The sequence below is a fragment of the Struthio camelus genome, chromosome 9 (genome assembly GCF_040807025.1).
Source record: "Struthio camelus isolate bStrCam1 chromosome 9, bStrCam1.hap1, whole genome shotgun sequence".
In the NCBI taxonomy this organism is placed as follows: domain Eukaryota; kingdom Metazoa; phylum Chordata; class Aves; order Struthioniformes; family Struthionidae; genus Struthio; species Struthio camelus.
Genome location: NC_090950.1, coordinates 31,056,208 through 31,078,893, shown reverse-complemented (window position 1 = coordinate 31,078,893; position 22,686 = coordinate 31,056,208). Strand labels below are relative to the sequence as shown.

At 39.7% G+C, this 22,686-nt stretch overlaps 2 protein-coding genes across 20 annotated transcripts in view; one reads left to right on the top strand and one right to left on the bottom strand.

The window, feature by feature from the left end:
• Window positions 1-22,686, top strand: part of B3GALNT1 (beta-1,3-N-acetylgalactosaminyltransferase 1 (Globoside blood group)) — a 41,347-nt gene that overhangs the window by 5,957 nt on the left and 12,704 nt on the right. For 10 of the 19 annotated variants that reach the window (XR_011142832.1, XR_011142831.1, XR_011142830.1 and 7 more), the window contains 4 exons: window positions 17,657-17,887; window positions 18,000-18,109; window positions 19,071-19,290; window positions 21,456-21,531. The gene's annotated coding sequence lies outside the window, so the exon portion shown is untranslated. Of the gene's footprint in view, window positions 1-14,568; window positions 14,584-17,656; window positions 17,888-17,999; window positions 18,110-18,615; window positions 18,714-19,070; window positions 19,291-21,455; window positions 21,532-22,686 lie in introns of those variants that run through there. The other 9 variants (XM_068954333.1, XM_068954336.1, XM_068954335.1 and 6 more) reach the window with 9 other exon arrangements.
• On the bottom strand, window positions 12,725-14,924 carry ARL14 (ARF like GTPase 14). Its single transcript, XM_068954344.1, has one exon. It carries the CDS (start codon window positions 14,763-14,765, stop codon window positions 14,181-14,183), a length of 585 nt encoding a protein of 194 aa, XP_068810445.1. The 5' UTR covers window positions 14,766-14,924; the 3' UTR covers window positions 12,725-14,180.

Below are 22,686 nucleotides of genomic sequence, written 5' to 3'. Positions count from 1 at the left end.
TGTATATATAGGTAGACAGATGCATTACAAATAATTCACATTTACAAAAGGGTAATTTATTGTCATCGTTTGTAAATTTTGCACCTGATTAAACAATGAGAGAATGTCTAATTATAAAGTTATCTTGATAATGTCTCTTAAGTAATTATGTGGATCGATCTGAAATCTTTTTGTAATCTTTTAGTCTTTATTTTCCTGTAAATATTCATTTACGTAAAATGAGTTAACTGAGACAGCTTTTTCATACCTAGTAAACCTATCTCCCTAGTATAAAAAACAATATCATATATAAAGCTGAGAAGATTGCTGAGAAGATTTGTGTTGCACGTACAAAAAATTCTCATTAATCCTGGAGCTTATCTGCCCTTTCAGACTCAAAATGGAATAGCTGGTATTAACCAAAAAAGTGGACTGCGGGACTGCTGGTAGGCTATTTTACAATAATCTTTCATCTGGTATGCAAGCACAGCTATTTGTTTTCATTTTACACAGAGCGTCTCCAAGTCTGGAATCTAACTGCGCTTGCTGGACACTGAAACAGCCATATCAAATAGTACCTAAACTTATCCTGGGATGAGCCATGAGTGTTGCTCCAGTTAAAAAAGACATAAACAACACAAGCAAATAGTAAATGCACAAGAGGAAGCTTTACAGAGCAGAGCAGGGGGCTTTACTTTGGAAAGAATGTTATTACAGAAAGCATACTACGTAAGATAAGGACGAATTCTAGTAAAAAGCACCATAGCTTTCTTGGGCTCCATCAAGCGGCTCAAATTTTTGTGCACTTGTTTTCACTGTTCTTCAAAGTGCTCTGCTGTAGTTCCTTAGTATAAAAAGCCCCTTCTAGAAAGAGCTGGAGATGTTCATGGAGTTTTTCTGCTGAATGAGAGGGCAGGTGGAGGCATAATGATTCCAGAGGCAAGTCAGCACAGAACCCTCTCGGCATGAGCTAGTTCAAACGCCATACCGTACAGCAGTAGGTCATGAGCAGCAAATGCCACGCTCCCATTTCAGACATCTGTCATTGAAGCAGCGACAACCACGGGCTGGTTTCAGGGGAGCTAACTTGAATCATACTTCTTTAATATACAGCAGAAATTTTAAGGCTAAATATAGGAGCAAAATTGATCTTTGAACGCCACTTTCCTGTTTAGTCTTCTCTTACGTCAGTGTGTTAGAACCATTTTTTTGGAGCTGCCGTTAAGCAGTGACTCCCTCCAGGATGTTGCCTTTTAGTACAGTGCTTGCTTTTGGCTAAGCCTCTCAGTTCTCTTCTGCTGTTTGCTTATTTTACCTATATGAACTGCTTGAGCCAGACTGTAATTTTTTCTCTCTTAGAAAATGCTTATGCAAAGTTGGCATTCTTTCCTGAGCTGTTGCTTTGTTGGCTGATTCTTAACTAGTTGCTCAAATTTTCATTGCCCCACTTGTAGGCCACTTTGCAATAAAAGGCTCTATGTCAGGTGTTTGAAGCAACTACAGCAAATCCACCTGAGTTGCTGTCATCGTTGCTGACATTTCCTTTAGTCTTATCCTTGCGTGTAGGCATTTGAAAACAGCACCATGATGGACTGTGCATTGAAGATATATGTGGTGGGTGCCTGTCGTCCCTTTTGGGCTAGAAAGAATTTGCAAATACTGTTATCTTCTTGGAAGAATTATTAACTCTTAAATTACATCCAGCCTTCTGTCCTGCCTCCCTTTTCTTATTTGAAAAAAAATTGATAGGCAATTATTTCAGCTAGTTTTTCAACTTGTTTTTGAAATTGTTACCCTAAACTATTGTTTTAAAGTTGCTTGTTGATGGAAGTTGGCTGAAGTCCTTTGGGTGTCAGTAGAGATGGATTTGGACCACAAGCGCTTAATTGCAAAAGGTATATAGTACCATAGTTTAAAGTTTAGAAATTTAACCACCGCCCTCAAGTGTCTGTATTCATCATAGGCCTTATGATTACCCTAGGAAGACATTCCTCTGCTGTTCCATGGTCAGGGCTGGGAGGAAAACAATTTACCCTGCCTTGAAAGATAGTATATCCCAAATAGCCGATAGCAGATACCGCTGTAGTCTGTGAGCAGAGAAAACTTTTAGGCTGTTTTCTGCGAGTAGCTGCTGCTCTTAGATCTTCACTCTCCCAGGTGGGTCATTGTCTTGTGAGTGGGACACAGTGCGGCTCACTTCTAAAGGTGTGGAGTTTCCTGTGTGTGTCCCCTTTATTTTGCAGTGTCCATTTTATAACTAGGATTTAGAACCCTTGGTTACACTGTATTTTAGCTATTTTGTGCTTAGAAATACCTTTTTGTATTTATTTATTTATGTTTTTGTACTTACTGGTGCTTAAAAAAATCACTTTCTAGCAATGTAGTTGCTAGTAACGCATTGCAACATAGTTGCTAAGCAATGAGCTGCACCTAATTGAAAAATGCGTAGCTACAAGCATCCTAAAGTGTGCAAAACTTGGTAGGATTCAACAGCTTTCTATTTATAACATTTAATCATGTTGTGCAAGACTGAAATTACTGAGAGATGTTCTTGAACTTAGTCTCAGTGCAGGTCCATATCAGATGTTAATAAAGCCAAAGGCTTTGTTGATGCCACTATGCCCTATTTAGTTTTATTGCTCTCACTCATTTAGCACGGGCCCTTAACAGGCTTTCTTTCCCATTCTTATTTAGGCCCTAAGTATTATAGATGCCTTGAGGATCTCCCCACCCACATTGCCTTTTGGAATTTGAAACACCCCATCATGAGCAGTGTTGTTTTAGTTAAAGAGTTCTAGATATTTTCCCTTTTCATTTTATGGAAGCTACTGTGTGATTAGTTGTAAGATAATGCACAGTATTCTTTCTTCAAAAGGAGAGACTGCAAAACAGATCCCCAGATGGTGCAAATTAAAGGCAGTTCCTCTGACTTCAGTGATGGTTTGCTGATTCACATCAGCTGAACATCTGCTCCTGTGATTAGAAAATAAACGTAGGACTCCCACATGACTGCAAGCGCTAAGCAGCAGGCAGCCGTGTTAAAATTTATGATCATAGCTTCAAAGCTATTTCTGAAATAGTGCATGAGCCTAGCTCTGACCTCAGTTATTCTGATTTGACATAACTTTTTATTTAATAAAACCTATGATTTGGGGATTGTTCCTAATTTAGGTTGGTGAACTTTTCCGCAGTTCAGCCTATATACATTCTGTTTTTAATGCATTAGATCAGACCATTTGAAGACAAACTTATAAATCATGAAATGACCCTTGCGAAACAAGTTTCTTGGTATGATAGCCTCAGTTGATCACAAACTCCGTCAGCTACAAATAGCCCAAGAATAGGGATTAGCAGATAGTAGGGATGCACTTTTGCAGCTTTGCCTTAGCCACTCTATCCTTCGAGTAGAACAGATTCCTAATAAATACCAGAAAAGAACATTTCATTTGAGATGAAAAGTGAGGAAATATTTGGTGAAATGAGCCATTTCAGTGTTCCAGGCAAGATTCAGGAATATATTGTTCTATGCCAAAAGAAAATTCCTTCTTAAGAAGCACCTCGAACAAAGTCATCCTCTGGTAGCTTCATTGATGGTAACACCGAGAAAAGAAGCTTTTCTGTTGCAAACAGTTATCTTTGATTCTAGCTTGTTCTTAGGTAAAGTGATGTTTTTAGAAGGAAAGGAAAACTTAATAGTCTGATCATAGGGCTGGGAACTGGAATATTCAGAATTCTGTTCTGCTTGAACACTGCCTGTCTGCAGCAAGGGGAAGTCACTTGCCCTCTTTTCCTTAGTTCCTTAGTCTTTCAAATGAAAGAATGATCCTTAGAGCTGTATTTTAAAAGATAATAGATATGTAATATGCTTGGATAACTAAATGCTAGTATGAAGTATTAGGTAATACGAGTTTCATATTGTTTGGAGAAACACTGTTTGGATCACAAAGCTAGAGACACTTGTGGGAACATCTAAAAGTTAAGGTGTCTTATTTCTGACTATTAATACTGCCAGTGAACAGAGTGAACAGAGCTTAGCATTATAAAACAGCATCAAATCCAAGGTGCATATTTTATGCAACAAAAATGTAAATGTCCAGATGCAGATTGCTATTGTCAGTGCTGTGTTTTTGCAAGGAAACTGAAATACGTAACTGAATAAAGGTTTTGAAAAGGCTGAAGGATTGAGATTGAGAAGTGAAATATATTAACTATGCATATCTCTTTGTTATATCATAATGAGGAAAATGAGTGTTTCTGAGCAGCAGAACTAACAGGGTCTACTCTTCTAAAGATTTTTGACTGAGTTCTCATTGGTTTTCTGATGTCTGATACAGGGGAATATTTGTGTTTCAGCTTTTCTTTCAGGGCAGAAGGGGAGTAATGACCATGTAATTTTCCTGAAATTATATCTAGAGTCTTAGTAACTTCATGAACTATATACCTTTGTTAGATTTTGTTGATGTTGACTCACAGGTTGAAAATTATTAGGAAAGGGTACAAAAGAGTGATACAGAAAGTATCATTTCCTAAAGAGAATTACTACAAAGGCTCTTGGACAAACCTTAAGCTGTACAAGCTTATCGGAAAGTTTTCAATATTTAGTAACCTTGGGAAAGCAACACTTTTCTGAAGGCAGATCTTCGGTAAGCTACACTCAGAATTGAACTAGTATTTTAATGCATACAAGTTAAATAAATCTGGGGTAAAATTTAAAATACTTATTCTAATATTTCCTATGATTTTCATTGCTTTTTTTTAATTAGAAAAAATAATTTTGCCCAGAATCAGAACACTATCAGTTAAAGGTCTGTAATCAAATTTTAGGCTGATCTAGTGAGGGTAGTTCCTTCTGCTCTCATTGTCCACAGGGAGTTTAGGAGATGCTCTTCAACTTTCTGGACGTGATTGCTCATCACTTGGGTCCTTCTGTGTGTTAAACACCCATACTCCCCTTTTTGTCCACTGATTCTACATCGAAGTTAAATACTGAACATATCGCATAGAGTGAGTGTTATGTCTTTGGCAATGGACTACAGTGTCTTTCATACACACCAGATTATGATTTTACTGTAGGATAAAGTAAATGCAGGAAAAATGTTAAGAGAGTAAATGCTTATTTGGGGGCAAATCTGAGTAAGAGCAAGAAAGAACACGGAAATACAGAAAAAGTAGCTTCTGCTTTTGCATAACTGGGTTTTTTTTGTTGAGACATTACCATCTCGGATAAAGGGCCTTTTAAGATGTTTGAGACTGAAATGCAAGATTCACCCAGGTCAACTTTTTTCTTTTAATGCTCATTATTTTATATGAAAGTCTCCTTTTAGTTATAAACTGTGATTCAGGGTTCTTATAAATCACTACGTGATTCAGTGTGAAAACTCATTTTAAGATGAAGGGCAATTCCAGTGTAAGAACACATAATAAGGATTTAATCTAATAACCTACGAAGTAACTACTCTCCTTTCCCCATCCTGATATTTTGCATTCTGTGAGGCACATGTTATAGAATTGGGTAGTGTTCCTGCAGGAGAATAACACCTCTGCAATGGAGAAGGGAGTGCAGGAAGCTGGAGCGAGGATAGACTGGGAGAATTGTAGTCTGGCAGTCCTGGATGCTGTAATGACCGACAGAATATTTTTTGCAGTATATTACACTTGCGTACTATGAGATGAACACTTGCCACAATCTCAGAAGTAGAAAGGTGATGTAAATCTTCCTTGCAGTCTTATGTGTTGCACAGAGGCTGTTGAGACAAGCTTACACGCAGAAAGATTTATTTGTTGAGTCCATGGCTGATGGCATAGCTTGTTCTGTAATGGCAAAAATTACTTTTGGGGAAAAATAAAAAATGAGAGAGAGAAGGAGAAGGGAAAGGGAAATCTCTCCCAGTGATTCTCTTCCCAGCCAGGAAGAGAAGCAAGCGGGCCCCCAGACAAGTGCTTTCCCCTGGGCTCTTCTCCAGGGCCACATGTGTTCCCCCTTCCCCTTCCCCTTCCCCTTCCCCTTCCCCTTCCCCTTCCCCTTCCCCTTCCCCATCATACCTTTCCTAGAGTAGTTATATAGTGTTCATGTGGATCCGCTCAACCCCCTATTGATCCTCCTTAGGATGCTCTTAGCGCTTCTGACTGCTTAATTAGGGGCATGTGTTGCACACTAATTGTTTGTTAAGACTGGGCGTGCATCTTATTGGGTAGTGCTTACTGCATGTTTAAATGACTATTACCTGCTTTGTTCTCCCGTAGTATAAACTAAAGACTACAACCAAGAGGTAGAAAAAGGGGGGAAAGAAGGAGTGATTCCCATACTGGCTGGCAGTAGCTTCCTGTGAGAACCCACCATAACAACAGGATGGAGCTCAGGTGCAAGGCCACTCTAGAGTGTGACAGCACAAGGGTGGACAGCGGTGTGAGAGCAACAGGAAATGCTGCCCTTCAGCTTGTGCAAAAGGGTGCCGAGCTGCAAAAGGAAGGCCCTGAGCTTTCCGCATGTCACTTGCACAGTGGGTTGGCCGTGCTGGGAAAGGCTGAGATGATTCAAACAAGAAAAAGTGAAGGTCAGAGGCTGTACTGCCGTGATACCTTCATCACAATAAGGAACTCCTTCAATACGTGATACTGTTTGTATATATTGGCTAAAAATAATTTTAGCAAAGGAGCTACAAATACAAATTCAGCTATGGATCAACTAGAAAAAAATGGTCTCTCTCCTTTTTTCTTTAATCAAAGACTGAAGTACCAATGAACAGAATAGGATTTAAGTATCCATCAGAAAAAAATGTCAGAAATAATTTCTTCAGAATAATTTGCTCTGTCGGGAAAATCTTTTTTCAAAAACATTTTTTTTGAATATTCCATTCCCTAGACATTCAAGTTGAATTAGCATATTTACATTTTAAGTTACTCTAAACAGCATTAGTTTGGATCAAATAAATAAAACATCAAAGTACATTTCTCTGTTGTGACACACTTCCTTAAAGCAATATCAGCTCAGGCATCAGTCACTGTCACGGGCTGATTTCCTTGCAGAACGACGTCTGCTATAATGCAGGACATATTTTCTCTTAAGAGTGTGCTGGAGTCATATGATTTAAGAAATTTATAACCCAGCCAAGATAACAGCACTAAAGAGAGAATGGAGGCCTCAGTACTACAGCTACCACAAAACAGAATATTGCCACTATGGGTCAATAATGCTACTTATCTTTTATTCACCACTTTTTGCAGTAGAATTCAAAACAATTCATAAAAAGCCAATGCCATTATCCCTGCTCTACAGATGGGGAAACTGAGGCAAGGAGCATATGAGTTACACAAGGTCATAACAAAGGGTAGTTGCAAAGCTGGGAATAGGTGCCAGCTTTCCCAAGCCCCAGTCCTGTGCTCTATCCACTGAGCGCTTAAATGATTTAGAATAAGGCATTTGGTTTAGTTCTGTAAATGGGAATTAAATGATTAGATTTTGGTAAGTTAAGGGATTTAATTGTTAGCATCATTGACACTTTGAATTCCAGTTAAAACATTCTGAAGTTTCTGTTCCACAAAATGCTGTAATTTCAAAATATTCATCTTAATGTGGAATGAAAACAAATGTGTATATTTCCTGCAGTGCAGAAATTTGAATTTAACAGATTGTTACTGTCAGCTTTACAAATACTTAATATCTGAAAATAAGTCTCATAAAAGATATTAGTCAGTTTTTTGTTGAACAAGTAGTATACAAGATTTTTAGCCAGGTGGTTTAAACCTCTCAAAATAGAGAGATCTCAAGCTCTCAAATTTACAGCCAGATAGTTTCCTTTTTATTGACTGCAATATATCTAATATGCCACAAGATGTCTCAGTGCTGAAATACTAAAATGTATATAAGTTTTTTTTTAAATGATACTATTACATTCAGATAAGGATTTTCAATATTTGGTTTGGGTTTTCCTTAGTACTCGATGGGGACTTTTTAGTACCACATGAAAAAGAAAAGTGTATACCTATTTATCCATTGGTGTAGAGAATAAATGATTTTCAATGGTCAGTGAACCTAATGACTCCATTGGAAAATCTTATTTTTCAAAAGAGCAAAAGCTTAGTTTATAGCCCTTACTAAGGAGGTGTTCTCTAAGAAATATGAATGTCTTCCTATGTAGATTAAATGGAAGAGCTTTTTTTTTTTTTTTTTTTGCAATTTTAACTACTGTATTTTATTTCCATAACACTTAATTTTAATAAAATTTTACATATTTTTAATTATTCATTCTCACTTGGGATTACTATTGTTTAGAATTACTGTAAGGAGTCAGTCAGTTATTTGCATAGCATGGTCTTTAAGAGTACATTATCTTACTAGAATCCGCCCTGTGGTTGGTCCCTGGGCATGAGACCTGACAGGCTTATACAAAGGTGAGAAGCCTAACATTAATTTAAGCTGTTTACAAAATGCAATACATTTTGTCTTGTATCAAAGTGAAAACAAGGACTGTTGCATAAATTTATGATGGTCCTAAACGAAATTAGACCTTTTCAGAATTATAAATCAGTTAAGAAAATGTTGAGAGACTAACATTCTTCGGTGATTAATGTGTATGCTCTAGATAAAGTAACTGCAAACTATTGATTAAGGCACAGTTACCCTTTAACAGTCAAGGACAATTGTTAGGGAGATTAGCCTTTCTCTAAATCAATGAGGTAGTTGCTGTAGTCCCCGGGTGCATTTTCTAAAAAGAAAGAACACACAAGGCCCAGGTTTCAGAGCTAAAAGATTTATTTAAGCTCACAAAATTACTATTATATTAAAATTATTATTTTAGCAGCTATGCTGTGAGATTTGGATTACTTACAGCAGTAGTATAATGTCTAGAACCCCTTCTCATCAGTCAGGCAGTATATGAAGCACAGAAAAAAAGATGATCTTTGCACCAGAGTGCACAGTCTAAGGCTAAAAGGCAACAGATGAATAAAGAAGGCAAGTACAAGGAAATAATAAAGGAAGACTTCTCAGAAGATGTAGTCAGGAGCCTCATCATAAAACATATAGCAACATATAACAACTCAAGTCAGGATTTTTGCATACATCATGGGAAAGGAGTGCTTTAAGGAAGGATCTGAAAGAAAAGAAATGATTTTGCAAATGTTGGTGGACAATTGCTTCCAGGTGTAAGGAGCAGCAGGAAAGCAAGTACAAAAACACTCGATGAAAATCTAATAAAGACCATGGAAACTGGCATTGCCATTTTGATAACCAGTGAAGGACAGGGAAAGTGAGAACAGCTCTACTGTGCAGAGACTCACAACTGCAAATATGTATCTGGGGCGGGGGGGTGGGGGGGGCAGGGGAGACAAAGGGTATGGGGAGGTGTCTCCTGGTGACAGCCTGACTTAGCATTAGATGCTGCACACTGTGAAATTACACTGCAGATGCACTGTGGACCAGTGTGAGCGGTACAAAAATATCACAGGTAAGGAAGAGGTTATTGTAGAAACTGATATACAAGATAATGCACTATTTGTTGAAATTACATGCATTCAAAATAAGATGCGTTTTCAGACATGTTAGTTTTATGAGTACATATTTGCATTAGTACCTGCAGTATGATAGGTGTTTTATAAGTAGGGTCTCCACCCTCAGGAGTTTACAACCTAAATTACAGAGACTTACCTAATCTAGACTTTGTAATGTGATGAAATATATATCTAGAGTCCTTATGTCTGTGCTTCAGACTGCAGTGTAGAATAGCAATACTTGAGCTAATTTTAAGTGTTAAGAGGTCTAATTGTAGCAGCACAGAACTCAGCATAGGTGGTTTACTTTGCCCAGAAAGCCTGCTTAAAACAGTTCTGTGTGCATACAGTGCTTCAAAATGCTGTCTTCCTGTGTACTAGGCTTAGAACTTACGTTTTAAATACACAAATCTTTCCTTTGGTTGTTTCAGTTGATTTGTCAGAAAGGAGGAGGAGACGGCAACAGACATTTTGAGTAATTCACATAGCTGTAAAAACTTGCATTACCTGAGGTTGTAAAAGCTTTGCCCTGCATTCCTGATACTCAGGAATATATAAGGAATGTCTTCCTTCATTTTTGTTTGATTCTACAGAGTATCCATCTGCTGAGAGAGCTGTCTCCAAAGAGAAGGATGGAGTGTTAACTGTCCAAATTTGCAATGAATTCTTGTGCTGCTCCTCACCTTCCCTTAAAACAGCCTTATTCCTGTTGGGTTTATTATAGGAATTGTTATTAGCTCCATGGCAGCTATTTCAAAACTGAGAAAGCTCACCATGATCTTATGGTACAGTGATCTTATCAGTGAATGATCAGAAAGACAAACCCCATACTCCCAATTTGTCAGCTTTTAAATTGTCCCACCCAAACATGTCCCAGTGGATAGCCTCAAGTGGGGATAGGATACAACATGCCTCACAAATCACAGATCCTGCCCTTTCTGTGTTTCACAATCTCAGATATGTGCCATTTATTTCTACATGGATGACTGTTCTGTCAGCAGAAATGAACAGGTACAGTCAACCTTGTGTAAGAAATATTAGCAGACACTGAAGGACTCATACAGTTTAGCTACAATGATTTTACAGCTTTTATTCTGATTGCACAAGACTGCCAATAAGCACGAATAGGAAATGCTAGAAACAGTAGGCTGTGCATTTGTGATTGAGGTGTGATTTATTAGGAAAGCTAGTGAAAGAAGCTCCAAAACCAGAAGCTAGGTAGGCAGCTAGCTGACCAGTGCCCCAAACTCTTTAAATCCTCCTTTTCATCCCATGCAAACTTTTCAACTCATAGACCACCCCATCTGCTGCTCTGTCAGTCAAACTGAAGGCCTTGCCATGCTAACTTTGGTTCCACTCCTGAGGGAGGCAGCACTCTTCGTATTCTGATTTCTGTCATTCTCAAAGCACCCTGAGCCCTTCAGAAATCCTAAAGCTGTTTTTAGTGAGTAGTCTGTATAAGTTCAGAGCTTAGCTCTGATTTTATTGGCAACAAAACCATGCAATATGAAGTCGTCCAGGAATAAATGATGCTTGCAATACTATGGATTGTGTTTTTAGCTCAAGTAAGTTTCCACTTTGTTTTGCTCAGAAACATAAAGACAATCCTACTCGTTATAGTGTTCAGCCAAGAAGTCAAAAGATCTAAATCTCGCCACGGCAGGATTAAGTTGTAAAATGCTTTTTTAACTTCCTTGCTATGATTTTAGCATGTAATATATGATAGGATTGGATGTCAGACAATTTCTGGGCTGACCAAACAGTACCCTGAGATGAGCATGAAGGCCAAGGCTCAGAGGCTGTGGCAGGTGGCACAGGGGGTTGTGCTCCCTACCAGTACCTCTGATAACTGACCTTCCTTCACAATGAACCCCTCCCTTCATGGCTGTGGGCCTGCGAAGCTGCCACGGGGATGCTCTGCTGTATGTTCTTGCAGAACGTGGCCAGAAGTTCCACTTTCTCTGCATCTTCCTACGCACATAATGCACCTTTTGGGGAGCCGTCACAAAACGTGGTGAGTGCTCAAGGAGATGCTTTGCTCCGACTGCAGAAAAAGAGGAGGGGAAGTTTTTAACAGTGAATTCTATCCACTAACTCCTCGTCCTAAAGAAGCCCCCAAGTACGCTATTTAGTCATAAAATACAGAAGAAAAACAACTACCTCCAGCAGCAGCAGAACTAATTAAGTCTGGGTTCTCTGGATTTATGCCATCTTGTTGGCTTTCTTTCGAATAAAATGGAACATTTATCTCCCAGGGGATTAGTCTCTTGTACCTGATCAGCCTTTCCTTCGGTGGGGGCACCAGTATGGTCACCTTTCTCTATCTTACTGCTTTTCTTAATTAAACTTTTAGGCATGTAATTCTTTTGAGAAACCTCCCCGCTGTCCAAATGGGTTGATATTTAAGGCTTAAAAATTGTTCAGAATATAGGGGTTTAGATGGACAGGTAACATGGCCACAGCGTCACTTTTAGACACCAAGCTCTTAGAAAGCCCAGTATCTAATACATGTTATTCTGCAAAGTGAAGGGGAATAATTTTATTTCCTTTGAAGTATGATGCAAAAGATTTTCTTCAAATCAATGTCAGTATCATTTCATCTAATTTGATAACCTGAAGAAGGGACTATATGCCGGAAAGCTTATTCACTGTTTAGCTCTATTAGCTGGTCTATTGTAATATATTATTTCTCTCTTCAAAACTAGCTTCTTGTCTAATTAGAGACCCTGGTTCATTCTCATTAAATCTCTCAAGGAGTATTTCTCCCTGAGGGAGTCCTGAGGCCAGTGAACTAGATTTAGATTTATAATAGATACATGATTAAATTAAACTAGTGCGAGAATTAAATATGTAACATGCACATACAAATGTTTATAAATGTATTAATCTGGAATACTACATTATTTAACATTGAATTATTAGGATTAGAAAAATCATGTTCCTATTTCTCAGTCTGTTGCAGACTTTTTTTTTTTTTTTTTTTACCTTTTCCGGGACAGATGATGATATTTTATGTTAACCCTAAATCATCAGATGGGGCAATGACAAGTCTAAATACTTGTTCTCCATTTAGAAATGTAGTCTCAACATGACTTAGTATCTAGCCCATGGTGTTTACTGTCAGTATTAATAACATCTGTTGAGAAACCCTCCTTTGTTTACTATTTCAGCAAATTCACCTGATGACTTTTCATCTTTGAATAATATATGCATGAAACAACAGCGTATGTCTGCTCTCCTTTCTGCTTCACCCTTCTGTAACTTGAAATTCCTGCTTTTTTATTAGTAAGAACTACCTGTAAACGTCTTGTGTGGATTACTTGGTATGTACCTTTTATCACAAGAAAAAAGCACGCAAGCTGACCTTTGCCACAACTTTTTCAGTGAGCATAACTGGGAAGCTCGTTTTGCTAAGGGACTGCTGAGGCAAAGAGTGATTAAATGACTAGCCCCTGGTCAAAGACTGTGGTACGTGCAGGGGAAAAAAAAATACAGCTACCTAAGCAAGCATCCTGACCACTGGAGCATCCTACCTCTGCAGAAATTGCTCAAGAAGGCAAAAATAAATGGTTTGGATTTTCTGTGACTGTATAACTAGTAATTAGATGGTCTGTTGTTTTTAAAAGAGCAGACTCTATTAACTTTTTAGCTTTAGCATTTAAACTGTTTTTGATGGCTGATACAGTTCAATTAGTCTTCTTCTAGTTATCAATCTATTGTTACCTCAATGGCATTCAGAATACTAATTCACTCCTTAATGAATCAGGAAATCTGAACGGGAAGTTCATTTGGAAATTTTTCTACAAACAGTAGTAATAGGATTAGCCATTTTTGTCACTTTGTATGTCAAATTTAATCAGAAAAAAATTTATCAGTAACGATCTCAGGTGGCTTCAGTACAGGCAGGACACAATTCATCAATATCTATAAAAAACTCACCCACCAGCTTGGGCCCCCCCCCGCCCCCAATGCACAGCAGAGATCAGCACTTTGCCGGATTGATCCCATGCTGGCTTCCATAGCCTTGCTGGTGTTTAACGATAGCAACGGCAGTACAGAAACAAAGAAGTAGATACATGGAAATCTTTAACAAAGTGACCTCAAAGCTACACCTTACAAGTAACACAGGAACTAAATTTTGTCTGTGGCTTGGTGAAGACTTGATCCTGATTGTGAAAATCGATATGGAGGAAGAGGTTCTAAAATGCAGTACATTTAAGTTTGTAGTACATTTGAAACAAATATTTCAAATAGGTTCATAGGTACATAACTAAGAGTTTAAGCTCTAAAATAAATTTTTACATGATTAATACATCCACAGAACACAATAACATTGAAACAACATTTTATCCCTTGTTTTTCTTGCTGAATGAACCACATATCTTGGCTATTGTGTTTTTTGACAAAATATTTAAGCATTTTAAGCGCTGCCCATCTATTTTGTCCCACTCGTTAAAATTCAGCAGCTCAACTCTGCCTATTTTATCATTCAACGGCCACATTTCTGAGCTGAATAACTCCAAGTGTAATGTCGATAATTAAAGTGCTACAGAATAGTATCTCAGAAGCATATGCAGGTAGAACAATATAATTTAAAAGTGCTTTATAAATATTTATTTAAAGAGTTTCTCCAGGATCAAGCATTTTCAGATTTAGTCTGTACAACAGATGTATGTTAATTAACATTCACCAGAATTTGATAATAGAAATCCTTAAGGTTTTTCAGTTTGCTTAAAAATTGTAGAAGTCTCCTTTGATCTCCTGTGGTTTTTTGCAAATGCTGTTAGTCTTTGGAGAGCTTCTGACAAACCTTCTCCTGTGATGGCACAACAGGGTTGTACATACCAATTTCTGTCACTGCAGTACTTCTTCATGTTGAATCTCCTGGTTACTTCCTCAGCGTTCAAAGCTCCAGGCAAATCCTGTTTGTTTGCTAGCAGAACTACTGGTACGTTTTTTATAAATTCATTCTTTAAAATGAGTTCAAATTCTTTCTTCGATTCTTCCAGACGTTGCTTATCAGAGCTATCCACAACGTACAGAAGCCCATCTGTATTTTCCAAGAAATTGCACCAAAGCAGCCTCATTTTTTGTTGTCCTCCAACATCCCAAAAGGTCAATGCAAAATCTCTCTCAGTTTCAATCATATCAACGTTAAAGCCAATTGTTGGAATTGTTTGAAAAACATTGTTGTACTTTAACTTGTACAATAGTGTAGATTTTCCTGCTGAATCGAGTCCTAACATTAATATATTGCCTTGTTTGACTTTGGAGTCTTTAGTGTTGTGGAGGCCCATTTGTGCTGTGGTATCCTGTAGTAAGCCTTTAAAGACGGTATTTGCTGTCTTCTGTGAAGCCAATTTTTGTCAGTAAGCCTTCTTTCTTCCTGTGTGAGATGAAGCACAAAGCGTAAGGAAGAGGAAGAGGAAGAAGCAGCTTTGTGTTATGAAAAATAAATAAAAGCTCTCTACAAATACATTCTGGCTTTTATCAAGTTGATAAAAAGCAAATGATATTTACAAAGGTGTAATGCTCAGTGCCAAGCCTGTGGGTGGAACGACTATGAGTAATGTACTCACTGGTCACAGGGCCCAAAGGTTACAGTGTTTGAACGTGTTTGAACAGTGAACCATAGTTGCACGATCATCTGAACCATAGTTGCACGATCATCTTTCTCTAGAATTTAAAAACTATTTATCTATTACAAAATTGCGTATGCTGAACCAGCAGTGGTCTGGTTATACTCCATAATCCCATGATCTAGGAATCATTAGCTCTCTCCCACTGTTTCAGAGTATATACCCACAGAGAAATCACTTTATTACTCTGTCAGCATCCTTTTTGGGACGGAAACCTGATATAAACAGAACCATTGAGGGAGAGGAGTTCTTACAGGTTTGTCCATAATTAACAGTCCATGAAATGACAAGGTATCTGACTTTATCAGTGTATCTCATCTCCCAGCAACAGCTTAGTCTCAAGTGGTTTCTAATGTAAATCTATATAGATACATGGACTCAATCAACCATAGCAGAACTTGATTTAAAAATGTATTCTGCTCTAAAAGTGGCCAACTTTTACTCTGTAAGGTATTCTTCCTGCTCATTCATACGTTAGGCTGTCTGCTTTGATTGTAGTTTTAGAGGTGTAAACTCGATGAGTTATGTTTTTATGAAAAAGTTTGTTAACTGCACTCTGCATGTTGGAGATTAAATCTGACAGGGCTTATGGTCTGGTCATGGCTTGAGATTCAGCTACCTGAAATGAAAAATATATATTAGCTTCATTATGATCTGTTCTGCCATTGCACGCTGATATTATGGCCAGGATTTCCTACAAGAAAGGAGTAAGAAGAGGGGAAGTAACTGACTCTCAATCAAAAGATCACTTTTTGCCAGCATTCTAAATAGTAGAGAAGATTAAAAGTTGAGTCTAATGTTACTTAATTCATATTGAGGTTCAAGTCCTTTTGACACCTACTAGATCCACGTAGGGCTAGTATAATGCAGACTGGTTATTTTTGCAATATTTATTTGCCCTTATACTCAGATGGACTAGTAGTTAGTATTACCGCTTGCCTTTGCTTCAGTAAGAGCAAAAAGATGTAAAGGCCAAATCTAGCCAAATGAACCGCTGACTGATAGGGCAATCATTTTGATAATTATGACATTGGTTGCCCAGGTGTTATACCTGTTCTGTAAAATAAACCTCTTAACTTGATAGCCAAGTTATAAACTGATCTCTCTTCCAGCTGAAATGGTTGTAGCAGAACTCCTAATTGGGGACAATAAAAGATTACAGTGACATACTCAATGTAGGACTGTTGTACATTTTTCATATTTAATAACATGTATAGATTATGTATAGGATTTCTTTCTAGAGAAGATCACGATACATTAAACCATGGAGGAAAGTGTTTGCCTTTCTTTATAAATAATGTATATGAATGAATTGAAAGATGGGGAGATAGGAAAGTATGCAAAGCACATTGTTAACATAGTCAAATGAATCATAATTCCCTGCAAAATAGCATGTCATTTCCTTTGAAAACCGGTTATCTTGATGAAGGGCAAGACTCCCCTTCTGTGCAAGCTGTGATGGAATGGATGGATGATCTGTATCTCTGCCTAGTGGTGTGCTCTAAAGATAATTTACAGTTCTCTGCTCTATAAGTTTGTTCCAACTGTATGTGATATTTACGGTCTCAGCTATTATTTAATTAAATCAGACTGTCGCTTTAAAGAAGCTCAGTAAGCGACGCTTGACTTTTTACAAGTGAGTTAAATTTATTTCTAGGACAGAACAGCTAGTTTTTGAAGATGCCATGTTGTTGCAGTTTTTAACTGTACCCGAGTCAAACATTAGTTTGGTTCAGATACAGATTGGGTGATTCAGGCTCGCTTCTAATAATAATTTCCTGTGCTACTCTAGAGTATAAAAACTACAGTCTAAATAAGGGTGGATTCCCGTCAGTCAGTCTGTGGCATACTAGTAAGATCAAAACAGAGCCTTTTTCAGCTTCCTAAGATGCAGAGCAGTGCAGCCTTCAGCATACAGATCTCGGAGGTGTCATTCGCAAGGGCTGTGCGACTCCTTGCACAAAGACAACCAAGAGTTGCAACTGAGCTACATTCAGCCAGCAGATTTTAATTTGTAATCGTTAAGCAGTTTGGAACTGTAGTAAACATTTGTGCAGACCACTTCACAGATTTAATCCCAAGTTATTTAAGGAAGTGAGCAGGGCAGCAAAATGATGGCATTTATTGAGAATAGCATCCTTTCTGGATGCTATTTTATGCTTCCGTAAGGCGACATCTTTCAGAAGGTCACGCACAGCTTTCACCTATAGACACATGAACTGAAACTTGAGGTGTAAATCTGGAGCAAACGGTACTCTGACATACAAAAAGGCTGGGTAGTTCAAACCGTAAGAAGTGATCTACATTTGCACAGAAAGACAAGTGTATGAAAAAAGGAGAAACTACCTTTGACTTGTCCAAAACTGAATTTGCTTAGTAGGGGGTGAGGCTATTTTGCTTGTAGGGTTTGCCTTTGCATTCAGTTTCAAAAACCCATCGTAATAAAACAAAAATCGGGACAGCTGATCTGCTATGGATTAGTCTGAACTCAGAAATTTCACACAATAAACTTTTCCAACTCAACTACCTAGGTGTCTATCTCCCTCCAGGTGGACCTGAGACCGAAACTCCTTTGACTGCTGGCCTGGACATTTACATCGCAAGTCACTACGAAGAGGGGAATACCACAGCGCATTGCAAAAGAGGCATCCAAACAGCATCTCAGAATTTAGTAATGACTCACCATCTTCCTCATTTCTGAAAACCATCTCCTAGCTTAAATGGGAATTTTTGTGAAATTCAGGCTATTTTCTCCAATCTCTGTCAAACCAGGATATTACGTAAGTAGTACATGCTTTTAAAATAGAGCTATATAATAATTTAGGGGTGCTTGGGAGTGGGTCTTCATGAAGATCAAGTGCCATCTGAAAGCCTGCGTCTCTTCTCCCCTAGGATCCACAGACTTTGATCTCACACCTACAGTGGTGCAGTTTTTTAAAAGCGACCGTGGTGGAGTCTGCAGTGGAAGGGACCACGTGCACTGCGAGGAGCAAATCGGGGAGGTAACAGACCGTGTTGAGGGGGAAGGCCAAAATGCCATTTGTTACACCTGAGGCCTGTTGCGGGCCCTCAGGAGGAGAAGTCGGAGCCTTCCTGCGACTAATTCTTTGCGGTTAGCCCCGACGTCCACGCTGTATCCTGCAAGGAGGATGACGTTTCTCGGCATCTGCCACAGCCTGGCTCTGCAGCTGCCCCCCTCAGCACTCAGCCACGGCTTCCTAAGGGCGGCCCCGGCGCCGCGCGGTGCCCGAAGGGGCGGCGGCCGTTGCGCGCGCGTGAGGGGCGAGGCGCGAGAGGCGGCGGCGGCCGTTGCGCGTGAGGGGCGAGGCGCGAGAGGCGGCGGCCGTTGCGCGCGCGTGAGGGGCGAGGCGCGAGAGGCGGCGGCGGCCGTTGCGCGTGAGGGGCGAGGCGCGAGAGGCGGCGGCGGCCGTTGCGCGTGAGGGGCGAGGCGCGAGAGGCGGCGGCCGTTGCGCGCGCGTGAGGGGCGAGGCGCGAGAGGCGGCGGCCGTTACCCGCGAGGCGCGGCAGCCGTCGTACGGAGGCGTGGCCGCCCCATCTCTTCCCGCCCGCCCCAGCGGCCAGCGGGCGGCGGCGCCGCGCAGCACGGTAATGGCGGTCGGGAGGCAGCGGAGGGCGCGGGGCGGCCGCAGGCAGCGGCTAGGGGGTGCCGGGCCGCGGCAGGCGGTGAGGGGGCGATGCGGGCTCCCCGCGGCGCGGCGCGGCGCGGCGCGGCCCGGCCCGCCCGCCTGAAGGGGCGGGTGGGCTGCGCGGTGGCTCTCCTCGCCAGCGCCGGGGCGTGCCATGTCACGCTAGTGTCTGGTATAGATTCGCGACGGAGAGTCGGGAGGCGACAGCCGCCCTCGATAGTCTGTTATTGTCGTGCGTTTCCAACGGGGGTGGGCTAGGGGCGCCCTCCCCCCAGATTTTCAGAGGGAGCAGCGCTAATCAGCTGCTCGCTCGTAGAGGAAAGGAGATGGCTTCCCCGTGGGTGCATTTTTGAAATTCGCCGAGGAAGGGGTTAAACGTGATCACTCCGGAAGGCAGGGCCTCTCGCCGCCGGGAGGTGTCTGGCCGCTGCAAACTCGTGCGTCGGAGGAACAGGAGGATGGAAAGAGCTCTCTGGCCAGCTGGGATGCTGTTTAGCAGGTTACTTCGTTCTTCCAAACCCCGAAACACCTCCGAGGTAAAAGGATAATAACATAGGCACTAAAGCAATAAAAATGAAAGTGCCTGCTTGATCGTGCTCGCATTGTATTTGGGGGAGGTCTTGGGAATACTGTTGGCAGGGTTTCTCAAATATTTGGCTTTGGTTTGGCTATCCTAAATAACGCTCGTATTAAACACAATACCTCAAGAAGTCGATGTACTGAAAAAGCCTTATAATTAAATAGTTTTGTCTCCTACTTTTCACTGGGCTGTTAATTGCAGCATCCTTTAACATCAGTCGCTAGGACAGAACGGAGGTGTGTTGATGAAACTGGGCTGCTTGCAGTTCTTCCCCATAGAGCAGATTCAGAGGTAAAATACGCTGAAATAGAGTTAAGGGAAAGAAATATACCGATTCAGGACAAAGCATTTTACAAATGTAGGGATAATTTATTTAAGTAATCTACTACATACTCCATAAGAAAGTAACCCTAAGTCACGGAAAAGGATGGTGAAGGTAGTTGGAGGGCCTTAACTCTGCAGTATGGGTGCTGCTCAGTAGGACAGCAGATTTATTTATTTCAGTTTTTGTGCTCTCATGTTAGAATAAACTGATCTATAAGGAGACTGGTTTATTTCATATTTTTTTCCTCTTCTTGTTTTTCTTATTTCCTTATTTTTCACTGGAATTAAACATTGAACTTAGAATGACATCCGTGTCCTGATGCATAGTCAGAAGGGTAGTGTCTTAGAAACGTAGTGTAGGGATACGAAATGTTCTTCTATCACCATGTTTTTATTTTTTAACATAAAAATGAGAGTAATTTAACTCTATTTTGTGTAATTTCAGCAGGGGGCAGTAGATTTCCTCTTAATTCTGCCTTTTGGGCTGTTTCCTCCTTAATTCTGCAGTATGTGTGGAGTAATTGCCTAGAACAGAAAATTAAGATTGTTTGGATAATCTGAAGTGATAGCAAGTCATTTTAAAAGGTTGCTTTAAGTATTTTTAATATCCTTGTATTAATATCCTTTAAACTTAGTTATCCTCATAGCCTAGCATCTTGCAAAAATACCTCAAGCTCCTATTGTTAGCAAGTCATATGAAGAAAATGAGAAGCCAAGAACTTTGATACCTTTCTAAATGATTTGTGGCCGTGACTAAAAAAAAGATTGAATTTCTGTTTGTATACACCTATCATTACAAATGTGCTAGGTGGTTTTTTATCTTCAAATTGAACTATCCGTTGGCTATCACACAAATGACTAGAATTTGACGATTTGCCACACGGTTTGCCTGTCAAGAATGTCTGCACTAGAAATTACCCTAGCTAGAGCAGAATGTGAGGAAGGCCTCTAAAATTTCTATAGAGCGTCTCCAGCGCATCTTGCCTTAAATGTGATTTTTCTTAAAATTGATCTGATTCATCTGTCAGCATAACTTCAAACTTAAGTTTGAGTCCTGCTAGCAAGCTGTGGACTTGCAAGCAAATGAAACTGTTGCTTGGAAAAGAAGTTTTGACCTGGCACTGCTCCCTGCTGCCTCTCCTGTCGTGTGACACTGCAATTAGAAAGCAAAAAATGCAGAAAAACAGAGTATAAAAGTAGTAAAGAACCTGTCAGGGGCATATCTCTGCTTTCTGCAACTTCACCACCTCCTAGCGAAATTACTAAGTGACCTGCCAAACCGCATCAGCTCAGCCTCATTGCTTTGGATGACTCTTTGGTTTAAGGATTTGGAATAAAAAGAGACAGGACTTTTTGTTACCTGCTAGGGTTAGGGTTTTTTGTTTTATTGACACTTTTATTATTTTCTGTGTGTGTGCTTGAAGCCAGAGTGCTGTGCTTAATGATTTCGGAAGATGACTGCCCTTATCGTAGGTTCTCAGCGCTACACTAAATAGCTAATGTTTTGGGAGTGCGGTTTCTGCCACTTCACCGTTATAAAAGCTTTGTTTTGGTGAACCTGTACTAGTTTGCTAACAGCATTTTTTGGATATATAAGGCCACATTCTTCAAGTGATAAGCTAAACTATGTGCTTTGTTGATCATTCTGCTTTTTTTGAGTGCGCTAATCCTGCCATTTGGTGCTTATTCCATGAGCTTGGTGCTGCTGCCCTCTCCTGTGTGGATGGCCCCTGATCATCTTCTGGAATAAACAACTCATTTACTGTTACCCCTTCTTCTGTTTTTTCACTTTCACAGCTGCATGCTCAGCATATGTGGTAGTTGTTGAAATTTCACAAGTGCAAGAATTGCCAGCTGCTGTATTTCCAAAATGGTAAGACAACTTAGCATTGCTGTTTCTGAGGGCAAGATGTTTGAGAGGCTGAAAAGGATAACGTGAGTGAGATTCATGGAACAGAACAGCAGTGTTTCTAGGAACTGGACTCCAAACTTTTAGAGTTTCATGGTAGGATTCCTAACTCCTTTAGGATTCATACAGCAAAATACTAAGCATTTTGTAATGCTTGTTCTGGATTCCATGTGGTATGGACTTTTAATGAGGATCTGGTAGCTTTAAGATTGTGTTTTGCATTGTCTGGGCAGAGAACTTGAATTGCTGATATACTCTCTTCCCAGATTTTTCATCGCTTATCAGATCAGGCATTGGTCTCTAATTTTGTTGTTCAAAAAGTTATAGAATCAGATTTTTCTGTCAATAAGGAATTGAAATCTTTATTGACTGTTTTTTTTTTTTTTCCTCTTTCAAGATGTCAAGAACTGAACAAACTTTGATAAGTTTTTCCTTTATGTTGATCATCAGACCATGAGAAACATTATCTATAGAAAATCCAATACATAAGCACTGGTATACATAACTTAGGTTATTTTATTCCAGTATATATTTTTCATATTGTTCAATAAAAATCAGGTTGGTGTATGAAGAGAGAAGAATTAAACATCTTCTTTTGTTTCTTTCCATAACGCTGGGAAGTACATACCAGTTAGATCCCATATAAGGAGGGGAAGTCTTCTTGAGAGTTTTGTGGTTGTAATCAGCTTTCCTAAATTACGTACAGTTTGGACAGTCCCTCTGACAGCTTCCTCTACACTTCCCAAACTTTAGTTTCATTTTGCTTACATATGTTTAATCCATGTGCAGGTAAAAGAATTGCCCCCCCCCCCCCCCAAAAAAAAAAAAAAAGTCTGAGCATTTAAGCTTTTTATGAACAAGGGAAAGATCATCGATCCTTTTAGGAATTTCTTAATGAAACTCACTTGTTCATCTGTAATTATGTGAGGTGCCTCCAGTGAAGAACTGATTCCTGTTAGCCCCTCAGTATTTTTGAAGTAATGCACGTTTGAGAGAGATCAGTCTGAAATTCTTCTATTTAAATAGGTATTTGAATAAAATGACTGCAATAGATTGTAAGTGATGCATGATGCATCACTGATGAAATAGGATCCAAATACTTGCTTTAAAGGATCATCT